This window comes from Gekko japonicus, unplaced genomic scaffold, assembly GCF_001447785.1.
Source record: "Gekko japonicus isolate JY-2015 unplaced genomic scaffold, Gekko_japonicus_V1.1 scaffold384, whole genome shotgun sequence".
Classification (NCBI taxonomy): domain Eukaryota; kingdom Metazoa; phylum Chordata; class Lepidosauria; order Squamata; family Gekkonidae; genus Gekko; species Gekko japonicus.
The window spans coordinates 336,736-351,624 of record NW_015175980.1 but is presented as its reverse complement, the minus strand read 5'-3'; the positions used below and the strand labels follow the sequence as shown (position 1 = coordinate 351,624).

At 47.4% G+C, this 14,889-nt stretch overlaps 1 protein-coding gene across 1 annotated transcript in view; it reads left to right on the top strand.

Moving 5' to 3' along the window:
• CYTH3 (cytohesin 3) overlaps positions 1–13,452 on the top strand; it is a 100,798-nt gene extending 87,346 nt beyond the window's left edge. Inside the window, exons 10-13 of the mRNA XM_015426225.1 lie at positions 6,395–6,471; positions 6,582–6,653; positions 8,382–8,536; positions 9,811–13,452. Of these exons, the coding sequence (XP_015281711.1) occupies positions 6,395–6,471; positions 6,582–6,653; positions 8,382–8,536; positions 9,811–9,883 (377 nt within the window). The 3' untranslated portion in view covers positions 9,884–13,452. The remainder of the gene's footprint in view (positions 1–6,394; positions 6,472–6,581; positions 6,654–8,381; positions 8,537–9,810) is intronic.
• Positions 13,453–14,889: the final 1,437 nt, after the last annotated feature.

The window sequence follows — 14,889 nt, the reverse complement described above, 5'->3', positions numbered from 1 at the left end:
GGCGGGAGTTCTCAGCAAACCCCGAGAACATGCGGTTCTTCTGCTTCTTGTATCAGGGGACAGAATGCAGAGATCCGTCAGTGGCGGCTTGGCTCCACGAAGGAGCCAGCTGTGATGCCTCTGTGGGAAAACTCCCTGATTACTTAAACCACAAAAGGGAACCTGAAGCCCAGCCCGCTTTCTCGTTGAGCTAGCTGTGACGTGGCTAATTCTGCCTGGACAGTCATTCGCCCCGTCTGGTCTTGGATTCATGAGCGTGTTGATGACACCTCTTGGGTCTGACTCAAGTTAATGATCTCTCTATTGATCTGCATCGGAGAGCCCATCAAGCGGCTGATAGCTCATTGGATTTGTTAAGAGACCAGAGTTGGGCTCCTTCCCAGGCTTCGCTCTAAAAGCTGCCCTCTTGTATCTCTCATCTCTGGATGACCCGAGTTCAAAAGGCCAGAGTGGGTTTTTCCCATCTCCCCAAGACATTGAAACACAGTTCTGTATAAAACTAGGAGGGGAAAGACATGTCGGTATGGTATAAGAGCAGCACTGCATTACTCCAGTGTTCTCCCTGGTTTTTTTAATTCATTCAGAATAGTATTGAAAATAATTTAATATTTTATGGGTTTACCCTGCAGACCAAGAGATAAAAAACAGATAACCTATTCCTGCCTTTGTTCTGTAGCTTTTAAGATGCTTCTGAACGCATTGCGAAGAGCAAGCAAAAAGCTTTCCCAACGGAGGAAAAGAGTTGGCAATGGTTTGAAGTCTGGGCCTTGGACTGAGCAGCGTGATTCGTTTACAGTGATTAATCCTTGGGCGGACCGGACTGTCTAATGAGAGTCTGATGTTCACGGCGTTTGGTAACAAGATCAGCTATGCTGAGAGTGAATGCCTAATGAGATTAAGAAACTGGTAAATGGACCGTGCCCAGGTGGTGATGTAACTCACTGCAGAGACATCAGGCGTCCAGATTGACATTATCAGGAGCCGTATCTGCAATCTGATTTTTTCCAATAGCTGACAACAGCATTTGGACACGGATCAGGCAATTTGCTGGCCCTTGATGCTGGTAACGAGCATGAAAATTACCTTTTTTGGGGGGGAAGCCATTCCCTCTGTAGCATTTGGGCCGTGCGGTTAAGGCACTAGATATCTTCCCCACCCTTTCCACTGCATATTGGTGTGTGTACTGGTGCTTCTAATCTGTTGGCGAGTGTGAGGCTGGATCCACGGGTTGTGAACTAACTAATAGAGAGTAGACCGATGCAGGCTTCAGTGGGGCTAGTGGTGGAAAGTGCCACCGAGTCACAGCCAATTCATGGCAGCCCCATAGGGTTTTCAAGGGAGGAGAGGAACAGAGGTGGCTTGCCATTGCCCGCCTCTGCATCACAGCCCTGGGCTTCCTTGGTGGGTCTCCCATCCAAGTACTAACCAGACCTGACCCTGCTTGGCTTTCGAGATCTAGATGAGCTAGGGTGGGCCACCCAGGACAGGGCAGACAAACAGAGGTGTCTGCCATTCCCTGCGTCTGCATACCCTGGACTTCCTTGGTGGCCTTCCATCTCAAGTCCTGACCGCGGGTGACCCTGCTTAGCTTCTGAGATCTGGCAAGTTTGAGCTAACCTGGGCTTACCCAGGTCAGGGCTCAGTGGAGCTAGACGTGTGAAAACACTCTGAGCATCTTCACTCGTGAATGCGTGATATCAAAGTGGCAGTAATCGGGCCAGAACCAGCTCTGCCTGTTGGTGTGTTTTTTGGAGTATTTTGTGTGTGAGAGAAATCTTTTATAAAAAAAAGTTTGCTCTAGCAACGAGACAGGCAAAAATGAACAAATGGCCTCGTCTGCTCGCTGGGGTTCAGATTTTACTAAGGGGGCAGCCGTCTCTTCTTCCAAGCCGGCAAGCAGTGCCCCCACCCTTCGCCGGCCAGGATGAATGGTGCTGGTTGGGGTGAGAAGCATTCCGGTCTTTAGTTGTTGTAGATTTTCCGGGTTGTGTGGCCGTGGTCTTGGCATTGCAGGACCTGGCGTTTCACCAGCAGCTGTGACTGGCATCCTCAGAGGTATAACACTTAAAGATGGAGTACTCTCTGTGTCAAGGTGAAAAGAGAAATGGTAGGCAGGTAATTTATATCTACTCAGGAAGGTGGGGTAGGGCTGAGTCATTACCTTGTAGGAGTTCCCTGGGCTGTGAACATGCTAATGGAGGAGCTTTCCTGAGGAGGTTCTTCTGTATATGGATTTGTTTCCTGAGGAAGTTTCCTGTTTCCTGAGGAGGTTCTTTGTATGTGGATTGGCTGTTGAAATTCTAATCTTATCTGTAGTGCTATTGTCAGATGTAGAGCTACACAACCCGGAAAATCTACAGCAACTCCTTCGACAACATTCCGGTCTTTATTAGAGCCAAATGGAGCTGAACCTCCTCTGGCTTTGCAAATCAGCTTGAAGGCCAAACTGAGCAAGCCGCTTTTGTGGGATTACTGCTTTCATATTTTAAGATGGCCTAAATTGATGAATCCATGTGGACATACAATTATCAAATCTGAAAACGTGCCCAGCCGTGCACACTGACTAAATTGGAAGATGGTGTTCCCTGGTGAAAACAAACAGCGCTTGAGTCTAGAACTGTAATAATGGTTGGCAAGTGAACGCCGTTGGTAAGTGTAGAATTTTTCTCAAATGGCAAATACAGCAGAAAGGGACAAGAGTGTGTTTGTGAAACAGACCATGGTTCAGTTCAGAGAGCAAGCCAAACTGTAGTTTGCATTAACCATGGCCTAGAACCTAAATGGTAGTGTGAGCTTCCCCAACTATACAGGTATGCCTGCTTTTGTCTTTCATCTGCTCTCAGCACTCTTACGTCATCTTGCAGCTGCCTCAAGAAGTGTAGTTTTTGGCCATAGCAAATTGCAGACATCACACCAAGCCGCGGTTGGCACAAGCCACGATTTGCAGCCCTCTCTTCCAACCATGACTTTTCGGGGTGTGTTTTGTTGCCAGATCAATGCAGGCATCTCCAGACAAGTTTCATATTTGTGTATTTTATTTAAAGCATTTATATACTGCTTTTCGAACCAACTCAGGGTTCCCAAGGCAACAAACATTAAAAACAGCATTTTAAATTTAAAAAAATTATAAAATATTTTGAAACAATAAAAAAACCCACATATAAACAAAACACATGTTGGTCTGAAACAACAGAACAAAATTTGAATCCAGTGGCACCTTGAAGACCAAGAAAGTTTAAACTTTGTTGGTCTTCAAGGTGCCACTGGAGTCAAACTTTCTTCTGGCAGAAGACAATGATGGGGAGAGAGACAAATCTCCCTGCAGAGGAAGTTCCAGAGTGTCAGTCCCACAACCAAGAAGGCTGTTCCTTGGGTTACCACCCGTCTAGCCTCCGATGGCAGGAGCCACGTGAAACAGGGCCTCCAAAGGTGACCAGAGTGGTTGGGTAAGTTCATATTGGAGTAAGTGGTCCTTCAGGTATGCTGGCCTCAAGCCATATAGGGCTTTAAAGGTCAATAGCAGCACCTTGAATTGGGCCTGCAAGCACGTTGGAGCCAGTGTAGTTGGAATGAGACTGGAGTGTAGGCCTGCCAAATCGCGGCGGGGGATCTGCATGTCTTTGCAGAATCCTTGCCGCGGGGATGGCGAGACACATTGCACCGCTGTCGCCAGGACATGACGGTATGCGTCGCTCTGGCAACGGGGCTGTTTGGAGCCCCATTTCCAGAGGGACGCGTAGCATCAGATCCTGACGACGGCGGGTGCAACGCGTCTCGCTGTCCCCACGTCAAGGATTCTGTGAAGACCTACGATCCCCCACCGCGACTTGGCAACCCTACTGGAGTGATATATGGTCCCTACAAGCAGTCAACATTCTGGCCACAACATTCTGTACCGTCTGGAGCTTCTGGACAGTCTTCAAGAACAGCCCCACCTAGATAGAACACATTGCAGTAATCTAATCTAGATGTTATCAGGCTGCCCCACAGGTGATTATAGTTTGGTACAATGTCTGAATTGAGCTGCAGTTTGTAGGCTTTTAGCCCAGCATGCATAAAGGCTTTTTATAAGAACATAAGAGAAGCCAATGTTGGATCAGGCCAATGGCCCATCCAGTCCAACACACTGTCACACAAAAATACCAGGTGCCACCAGGAGGTCCAGCAGTGGGGCCAGGACACTAGAAGCCCCTCCCACTGTTGCCCCCCCCCCCAAGCACCAAGAATACAGAGCATCACTTGCCCCAGACTGAGAGTTCCTACCTATACCTTGTGGCTAATAGCCCCTGATGGACCTCTGCTCCATATGTTTATCTAATTCCCTCTTGAAGCTGTCCATGATTGTAGCCGCCACCACCTCCTGTGGCAGTGAATTCCATGTGTTAATCACTCTTTGGGTGAAGAAGTACTTCCTTTTATCTGTTCTAACCCGACTGCTCAGCAATGTGGAAGAGAAGAGCATGGTTGGTTATGTGCATCGAGATTAGCATGACAAATTGGTTCATCTCTTTCGCTTGTCAGTTTAGGGTTAGGGTTAGCTTTATTGCTTGCCGGGCAATACGCTGCAATGTCGCGATGGCATTTCGACAGCCGCTGGAACCGTTCTGTTCAAAAATAGCCTGATGAGGTTTCGCCTTCGCACCTCGCCGACAATCGACACAATACGGTTGCAGATGAAAGCTCAACAGAGCCTGAACATGAGTGGGGAAAGGAAGGTGGGGTCATTGGTTTACCACATCAAGTATCTTGCAGCCTGAGAACTTTCTTGTGTTCGTTTTTCTCTCAAGATGACTGGGGAGGTGCTGGGGAATACGCTGCTGATATTTGATCAAGCACTTCCATTTGGATTTCCACAAAGTAGGCAGCGATGAGCAGTTCTTGCCAGTTTGGTTCGTTTCATCCAGGAAGCTCAAGGCTTAGTTTGCATGGCTCATTGGACTGTCGAGCCATTGGAAAGGGCCCTGTATCTCACCTCCTGAGCTGCTGCAAGGGTCCCTTTATGACTCAGCTTGTGCAGAAAGATGCATTTTCTCCTGATATGCTTCTGTGTCTCTTCAGAAGCTGGCCTGACCAGGAACCACTCCCTGGATTTTCTTTTAGAAGGAATGTGAAAAGCCATCCCTCGTTTCCCAACTGCTTCCATTAACTCTGGAGAGATCTATTCTGTTAGCAGGTTTAATGCCAGGCTGGCGCCATCCGTCAGAGCAGCAGTGTGTGGGATAAACGCTCACCTAGAACTGTACAAGTGGGATATTGGAGATCATTCCCTCTCTCCAGAGACCTGGAAGGACATTAGATAACGAGTGGAATCTCACTGTTATGTTTGTCTGTGGAAGTGGCCAGCTCTCCTGTGGAATCATTTGCGTGGTGCCCTGCATGCTTGATGCCCAAGGCAGGCACACTTCCCATCATGCGCCAGTGCTTAGCTCACTCATGTTGTGGTTCGTGTAGAACATAGATGGGATCGCTTTTGCGGTGTAGTAGTTAGAGTGTTAGACTAGCAGGCCTGTAGCCAGGAATTTCTAAGTGGGGGGGGATTTAAATTCCTGGGGGGGGCGGCACTGGCTAATTCAATTAAGTGTAATTTAATTAACTTGATCGGTGTGGCGCAAGGGGGGGAAGGCAAGGAGAAGCAGCGGCCACAGCAGCATGGGGGAGTTCATGACGGCCGCTGCATCTTACCAGAAAGTCAGGGGGTCTGGGCCAAAAGGAAGTCGGGGGGGGGCTTGGTAGGAAGTTGGGGGGCTGGGCCCCAAAATGCCCCACTGTAGCTATGGACCTGTAGACTAGGATCTTGGAGAACCAGGTTCAAATCCCCGCTCTGCAATGGAAGCTTCCGGGGTGACACGCACGCTCAGCCTAACCTACCTCGCAGGGTTGTGGTGGTCGTGAGGATAAAATGGAGGTGAGAATGACATAAACCACATTGGATCCTCATTGGGAGAAAGGTGGGGTATAAATGAAATAAAGAAATGGATAATCTCCAGGATGAATATTTGAACAAGACTTCTGTCTCCAGACGTAGGGACTGGATGCTGCATGGGTAATAAACACGAAGCGGGCAGAATGCGTCCTTGGCCCTGTGATGAGAAGGCAGGATTCTGGCAGTGTAGGAGAGGGACAGAAAATTTCATTCCCGATGCAGGTACACTGGCAGCTTTGCCTTGTGACGTAGCCTAGGGATCAGAAACGGTTTCCCGGCAACCCTTCAATTCATTTATCCTTGGCTCACCTGTCCCATTCCCATCAGAGCTATTTAAGCCATCTTCCAGGGAGCCTAACCATTTAACGCAATAACAAGGTAACCGAACTACCATCTCTCTCTGTTGGTCTGGAGCATGGAACTTGAGATGGCGAAGCTGGTGTAAACTCGGGGATGGTTTGTGTCTTGCAGGGGGAAGAGTAAAAACGTGGAAAAGGAGATGGTTTATACTGACAGATAACTGCCTGTATTATTTTGAATACACAACAGTGAGTCTGTTTTTTGTTACTTCCTTTTAAAATTGCAAATCATAACATAACTTCCAAGTCAACCTAACTCAAGGTTGTTTACTCAACAGTGTCTTTCCTTGATTCTTTAGGACAAAGAACCCAGGGGAATTATCCCTTTGGAAAACCTCAGCATAAGAGAAGTTGAGGATCCAAGAAAACCAGTAAGACACTGTCTTTATTTATTTTTTTCTTTTGGTATTTTTTCCTGTATTTTTCGTGTGTGTGTGTGTGCGTGCACGCGTGTGAGTCAGTGTGAGCCAGCTCAAATTTTCTTAGACTGCGGCTCACACATTTTTGTCTTAGCTCAGGGAGGATGGTTCCAGAGCAAACTAATTTATCCAGTAGCCAAATTGCTGGCTGACAACTTTAATTCCAGTAGCTCACAAAGTAGAATTTTTGCTCACAAGACTCCACAGCTTAGAGGGAGCTTTGGTGTGTGTGTGTGTGCGTGTGTGCACCTGGAAGTCATGTTGACCTCTGATGACTGACCCCTACTGGGGGCCTGGAGGATATTCAGAGAGGTGGCTGAATAAAGACTTCCGAGTGCTGGTATTCCAGGGAGGTCTCCCATCCAAGTACTTGCCAGGGTCGGCCCTGCTTAGCTTCCGAGATCTGACGAGATCGGGCTCACCTGGGCTATCCCAGGTCTTTATTTCTTTGTCGTGTATTATTCTCCCAGGAATTTATATTGTTGGATGCTCAATTGAAACAGTCAGGATTTGCATAGAGCATGCTCTTGCTTGCCCTGACCTGGATAGCCCAGGCTAGCTGGATCTCGTCAGATCTCGGAAGCTAAGCAGGGTCGGCCCTGGTTAGTACTTGGATGGGAGACCCACCAAGGAAGTCCAGAGTTGCTCTGCAGAGGCAGGCCATGGCACACCCACCTCTGTTTGTCTCTTGCCTTGAAAACCCTACCGGGCAGCTATAAATCGGCTGCGACTTAACGGCATCTTCTACCACCACCACCACCACCCTTGCTTATGAAAATCCTAATTTTCTAAAAGAATTTGAAACAATGAGTGTCTGATCATGGACTTCATTAAAGGGAACTGAAATATTATGGACATATCCCACTAGGAAAGCAAGGATCACTTAAGTGCTTTCCTGTGTGCTGTGTCCCTTAATCTATTATCTGCAACAGAACACCTTGTCTTGTAGCTTAAGTTAGCCTTGAAGTTAAACCGCTCATTAAAAAAAAAAAAAGGAAAACCTCTGCTCATTTTTCACAGAGAAGGAAAATTACAAGTACACAATAACAAGTCCCCAACCAACAAATATTTCCCAGCAGTCAAAAGGAAACAAAAGAAAACACCCTGAAGATCAGCACGTGTAATATTTGCTCATGGGTATAATGTATAGGGTTGCCAAATCTTTTTTACCTGGCGGCGGGGGGCTCCTGCCCGACATCTTAAATGCGCGCACTCTATGTTTTCCCCTCAAATGGCTGTGGCCCCGCCCCCAGCGTGCCCGGCGTCATGATGTCACATCCGGGTGGCGCGCGCGCAGGGGTGGGGTTTCCCCTGGGGCCCGATTCCGCGGGGGCGGAAATCGGGCCTCCAAAGCGGGGGGAAATCCGCCCCCCGGGGGGACTTGGCAACCCTGATAATGTACTTCATGCGGTACCATGGGGAAATGAAGGAGAGGTGTCTAGATAGCCAAAAGTCATCTGACCTAGCCTTATTCCTACCTGACCTTCTGCAGGTAGGCTATGAGAAGGTGGGGCGGGGATGATTAGATCATGCCGATTTGTATTCAGCCAAGTTGGGCTCACCACCGGGCATGGGGTGGGTAGGCTTGTGAAGCGTTGTGTGGGCTTCCCCCGTGTGTGGTTTCAGCGGGGCTGGCGTGTTGCTGACTCTTCCTCAGCTTGTTCTGTGTCTTCCCCCTAGAACTGTTTTGAGCTCTACAACCCCAGCCACAAGGGCCAAGTCATTAAGGCCTGCAAAACAGAAGCGGACGGCAGGGTGGTCGAAGGCAACCACGTGGTTTACAGGATCTCTGCTCCCACCCCTGAAGAAAAAGAGGAGTGGATCAAGTCCATCAAGTGAGTGGAAACGCAGCTTTGTGCCGGGAAAGGAAGCGGAGCGGGTGTACGATTGTCAGAGCTGATCTGAAATGTTCCCTGCGTAGGCTCCACACCTTATGGAGAACTGAGCTGATTCCTGATACGTCATGTCTCCCTTGCCATGAAATTGGCCCTAGCAGCCAGTGCTTCGCACTGTCACTTTTGGATGTTTGTTTGTTTGTTTGCTTGTTTGTTTCTGCCTGTATTCCGCCCTCCCCACGAATGGGCTCAGAGCAGATCACACCCACAAATCCACAGTAGGAGTTAAAACATTTCACAATAAATAGTTAAAACAGTTAAAAACAAAAACTGTAAAATAAGGACAGGTAGCAATGCAGTTTAGTATAAGAGTCTTGGGAACTGGAGCCGCTAGGCTGTAAACCAGATTGTGGGTCTTCACCTGATGGGCCGTACAAAGATGGACGCTTCAGCAAGGGAGGCCAGTCGATGGAAGAATTGGACGCCTGCCGCCTCACCCAAAGGCCTGGCGAAACAGCTCTGTTTTACAAGCCTTGTGAAACTGTAATAGGTCTCACAGGGCCCTGATCTACAGCGGGAGCACGCTCCAACAGGCCAGGACCAAGGCAGAAAAAGCCCTGGCCGAGGCTAAGCAGACGTCCTTTGGGCCGGGGGCAATCAGCAAATGTTGGTCCGCTGAGCGCAAGGGGTTTTTTATGTGGGAAGTCTATAGGAAGTAAATTAGACGTCGGGGTGGGCCATAAGCAAAGAGAAAGAAGAGGAGGAGGAGATTGGATTTATACCCCGCCCTTCACTCGGAGTCTCAGAGGGGCTTACAAACTCCTTTCCCTTCCCCTCCCCACAACAGACACCCTGTGAGGTGGGTGGGGCTGAGAGAGCTCTTTCCTGGACTGCCCTTGAGAGAACAAGCTCTGAGAGAACTTGTGACTGACCCAAGGTCGCACCAGCAGCTGCATGTGGAGGAGTGGGGAATCAAACCCGGTTCTCCCATATTAGAGTCTGTGCACTTAACCACTACACCAAAGGACAGCAAAATGTAAAACTTCAAAGACAGATGCAAAATGGTGCGTGCCGTGTCCTCCCCTCCACTCAAAGCAGTCCCAAGAAATCCTTGCAAAGCGTGAGTCTCAAGAAGGGCAAGGCCAGAAAGAGCTCTGCCAGCACTCGCTCAGAACCCAGACGACGGTCAGGACCAGCGGTGGTTTGGCACGATGTTCTTCCTGTGTCTTGGGAAAGGCGCCAGCCTTCTCATGGGTATCTTCTCTTCTGCTTAGAGCGAGCATCAGCAGGGATCCCTTCTACGACATGTTGGCAACCCGGAAGAGAAGGATCGCTAACAAAAAATAGCACCGGGGGACGACTCCCCGAGGGCCTGCTGTCAACACATATGTCAACAAAACCCAGACCCGTATTGGAAGTGCAGTCAACGGTCCCGCCGCATCTTCTGCCTTTTCTCCGGCCGTTCGTTATGTTCCACAAAGTGCTGGGAGATGCTTTTGACTTTGCTCGGAATGAACTGGAGACAAAAACAAACCAACCCTGGAAGCCTTATACGCAGTTCTGCGCGTTGCAATGTTTACTGAATCGGGAGATATGGGGAGACAGACGAAATGTAAGCCGTACCTCCCCTGCTCCTCCTTTGGGGCCTTTGCCCGGGATGGGGACTCGTTGCCAAACCGAACATTCATGGCTAGCAAATTGCCCGGTGGGCCCTTTCCTGTATGCAAAATAGTTTTGTTCTCAACCTTTGCAATGCAGAGGAGTTCAAACCTTGCTTATTTTGTACTCAGCCTTTACCCTTTTACGCTGCCATTTAAGCCCCACGGATGCACAGAAGTATGATGTTTCTTGAGATAAGCACTGAAAATATGGAGCTGTCTATGCCTGAAACGGTGACAAGCAGGGCCTTCAGCAGTATCGATGTAGCATACCTTTCTTTTTAGATACCGTGACAGTGTGCCGCTTTCCTTCTCCACAGGTTAGAGACCTAGTCTTTCCTACTTTGGTCCAGTCTTGTTTTTACGGAAATGTATCTTGCAGTCTGATAATGACTGTCAAGAAGACAGTTAGGCAGTCCACTTACTAAAATTTCCCAGGCAGACTGGTATACAGGGCCCAAACATTCTTCAAAATGCTCAGCTTTAACTGTTCTTCTTATTGATTGCCATGCAAAGAAGAGGAAATAAGCAAGATTTTGTCTTTTTATTTCTGTCTGTTCTATGTAAGGTTATTATTTTGTTGAGAGAGCCAGAAGAGTGTGGCCGGGAATAGAAATGCAGGTTTTCTTTGAGTGCCATTTTGCAGTGCTGAGCTTTAAGTCTGGCATAATGAAAAGGAGGGGAAATAGGACAGCTAGAAGTGGAGGGCTTCCTTGTCCCTCTCCCACTGAAATGCAAGCAGCAGCCTCCAGAGCTGTGGCATAGCGACCCACGTGTGGCCTTTTCCGTTGAAGACTTTTTTTCTTAGTGCTTGTCCAGAAACTAGGATGGCGCTCACTGGGATGGAACAGAAAACATGATGGGCACAATATCAGGAATGATTAAAAAATGCAGAATGCTAAAAAGCTTGACTGTGCTGCTAAGCGAGGTCCAGCTCAAGGGATGATTTGGTGTCTGCTCTGGGGATCTACAGGACTCCTGGCATTTTCAGCAAACGATTCTCAGGACTCCGTGAGATAGATTTGAAGCAGCTGCAGTTGGAGAGGACCAGTCTGAAGGGGGACTCTTGGTCAAATTCAGCCTAAAGTGGAGCTTTATATCTCTCCCCATGGTTCCTGCATCCCCTTAAAAAAAATAATCGGTTCTATTTTGGTGTGCATTTGTAAGAATGAAGGAAAAAGCCTTAAGACTTTGTGTTCTATTTCCCCGCAAAACTTCATATATTCCTGTACTGTTTTGTGCAACAGAATCGCTGTACAGTGTTCTGGCGAGTCATGATTGGCCTCTGGAGGTGATTGGCTCCTCCAACGGCAGCCGTTCTTGCAGGGCTGCAGACTGGTGTCTTTGTGTTGGGGGGAGGGTAGTTTACACAAGAACGCATGTAGGGATTGCCAGTGTTCTGAGTGGGGTGGGGGGTGGGGAAGACAACAATGGAATCAGGGATCACGTGCACATCCTAGAATACAAATAGCATAGTGGTTGTGATGACCGCTCTTCTTAAGAGGAGTTAATGCTTTTTTTTTTTAATTGCTTTAGAAGTGTAAGAATGTTTGCAGAATTCCTGAAACATTGACAGTAAATGTGAGGTTCTGCTGTGTATAATTCAGGGAGACTTGCCTGCTTTTGCAATGCAATTTAGAGTCTGTTCTTCGTCGTGCTTCTAGGCCTGGGAGTATGCTGATGTATTTCTTTTTTTTGCGCTCTTTTTGGGCTCTTTTTTTGTCACCTGTGTGAATCAAGTGGAGGGAGGGCTGCATCGCTGCTGGTGCAGAACCCGCAGAGCATCATACCATGCATGCTCCAGTTCACATAAGCTGCACGTTGTCAAACGCAGAGGCTGTTCCCAGCATCTTGGCAGGCTGAAGCTGTGCCTAGAATGGGCAGCAGTGGTATGAAGTTTTGGTTTGGCCACCCTCATATGGTGGGGAGGGGAGGGTTGCATCAATTACCCTGTCAAAGAAGGTGGAGTCGCCTCCCCTTGGTGAGCGGCATCCTTCCCAGAGTTGTAGGTTTGTGGGTTGCCGCTGTTTGTTAGGTATTATTAGCAGGGACATCAGCCATAAGGGCCGACTCTTTCTTTTCCCAAAAAAGCAAAACTAGACAATTTGTAGGAACAATATGGCACGTGAAAGTTGTGGCTATCCAAGGTACTGTCTCTTCTTTTCTTGAGATGATGTAAGAGCTGCCCACCCCCTTCAGCTTCTTTTTTTTGTTCTCAAGGAGCTGTGCTTTCCAAAACTGTGTCAGCTTATTAACTCTCACTCATACAGGCGGGGCTGCCTTGGCCCCAGGCCGGTGGTGTGGGGGGGGGGGCAGCTCCCCCTGTACTATTCCTCTTCTTTTGACTGTTCCCCGTAAAGAGGATCTTCAGTGAGGTAAAAAGAAGTTCACCTACCTCTCTGCTCTGACGGAGGCATTCCAGGAGTGCCGTCTTTAATTATAGTTTTTTAAAAGCCAACATTCTTTGCTGTCCCTCCCAGCAAGAACAGTGCTGAAGTGAATCCTTCCAGGTTTCCTGTTTTCTGCCTTGGTTGCCTTTTGCCCCGTGCTCGAGGACTCCGGCTCAAGGAGGGAAAGAGAAGCAACAGCACTTTAAGCTCAGCTGGCCTGATGGGTGCTGAGCCTAAGAGACTCGAGAGGGAGAGAGTTGTGTTTGTCGCTTAACTTTTGCGTGGCTTTGAAGTGTGTGGTACAGAATTAAATCTTTATGAATGGAGTAGTGTTTCTGATGCTTTACATTAAAAGAACTATGCCTATTTTAGTACATATCTTGGTACATTTGCTTGGCTGGATGGAAGGTAGGTCTCTTAGATCCGGGGCAGACATAGCAGAGGCTCCCTAACAGAGCTAGCCTCAGGCATCCACGTGTCCCACCAACTGAGAGGCACACTGATGCTAACTGTGGATAAGGCCGGGGAGGGAATGGGTGCCTGTGTGTGTTCCCCAAGGCTATTTCCGGCACTGCAGGAAGCTCCTGTTGTGTCTTCTCCAGCCCATCTAGGCCGGCTGCTGCAAGCTACCTTGTAGCTTATCATTTTCCTTTTCTATATATTTTCTTGGAGAATGTTTCTATTGACAGTTAAGGTGAAAGTGTACATACTGTACAGCTGTATATTGTTTTTTGTTTGTTACCTTGTGTAAGCCAGTGGATTGCATGAAAAAAAAAATTCCTGTATTCATCCTTGCTATACAAGTTTGTGAAATCGCTGTTTAAATCCAGTTATAAGTATTAGTTATCAAGATACACTGCTTGAGGTGATACCCTCAAAAAATAAAGAGTTGTACATACAGACTGTAGCTCTTCTTAAAAACAAAACAAAAAAAAGTGCAAAGGATACTTCAGATGCTTTCTCCAGAAGGACAGAGGGGCCATTTGCTCATTCAATAAGTACAGAATCTGCCCCAATCACCCGTTAGGAACAGAAGCAGTGCCTCCATTCTGCAGCAGTGGAAGGGGTGCCTTTCTGTTTAAAGTGGGTAGCAAACCCAAGTTGGGTGGGAAGGGAGAGGGACCAATTTATTCATTACCACTGTCAAAATGCAGACTGCCAGTGCAACACTTAGTCGTTGGGGAAGGGTGGGAGAAGTGCAGGAGTAACTTCTGGTTTCCACAGTCCCCCCCCTCCCAGCATTCCTGTAGCTGAGATTTCACCTCTTTGCAAAAACCACATTCTTCATGAGTAACTATTTCAAAGGCTTGCACCCTAGATGAAAAGCCAAAGCTTCCCTCTTTGCTGTGGGCCTTAACAATTATTTTTTTGCATCCTGGGTTCATCCTACAGCAATCCTTTGACCTGTTAAATCAGCCAGGGAATGGCTGTTCATTCCCTGTACAAGCCAAGAATATCGCTCTTGTGAAATTTCAGGACAAGTAGCTACTGCGTCACACACGTCAACTGGAGGATCCCTCTTCTGTGCTGTGAACCAAAGTCACACCTCACCAAGCTGTGAAATACCACGAGATGAGCAGAAACTCTGTCACACAGTTCTCAAGACAATTTTATGCCAACCAGAAATTAAAAACTGTAGATACGCTGAGCAAAGTTTGCAGGTTTTTTAACTTGCTGTATTTATATACTATATAAATTTTACATGCCATGTATTTACAAGGGGGGGCAAGTGCTTTATCTTTTAATAAAAAAACTCAAACAGGTCAAACTTTAGACACCTCTGAACAACACAGTTTGTATATAAACCAGACAGATTATTCAGATGAACTGTATTTAATACAGTTTCCCCACTCTGTCTCCTGATGCAGGGACCAGTGAATTAAGCGTATCACAGTTTGACAGCATTTTATAATAAAAAAAACAAAATTAAATCACAGTATGAATGTGTCTGTTAACTAGAAACTTAAAAGAGGGACAAGAACCAGACAACTGAGACCCATTCAAACCAGTGACACTATTAAACGCAATACAAACAAGGGACCGGTATGCGCAGATGGGGGCGTGGAGAAGGAAGAAAGACATTCCAAAGCTGGTACAAGTTTGAATGGGGCACACATCAAAATCCAAGACCAGAATCTTTGCTTCAAAATCTTGAATCCAGCAGGAAACAAAACAAAACCATGGAGTTTCTAGTACCAGACATCACATAAAAACAGATGAACAGCTCTTGCAAAAATCCTAATTGTTCATGAATTGTTTCATTTTTTTAAAATAAGTCTTTAAATTAAATAGACTATATCAGTCG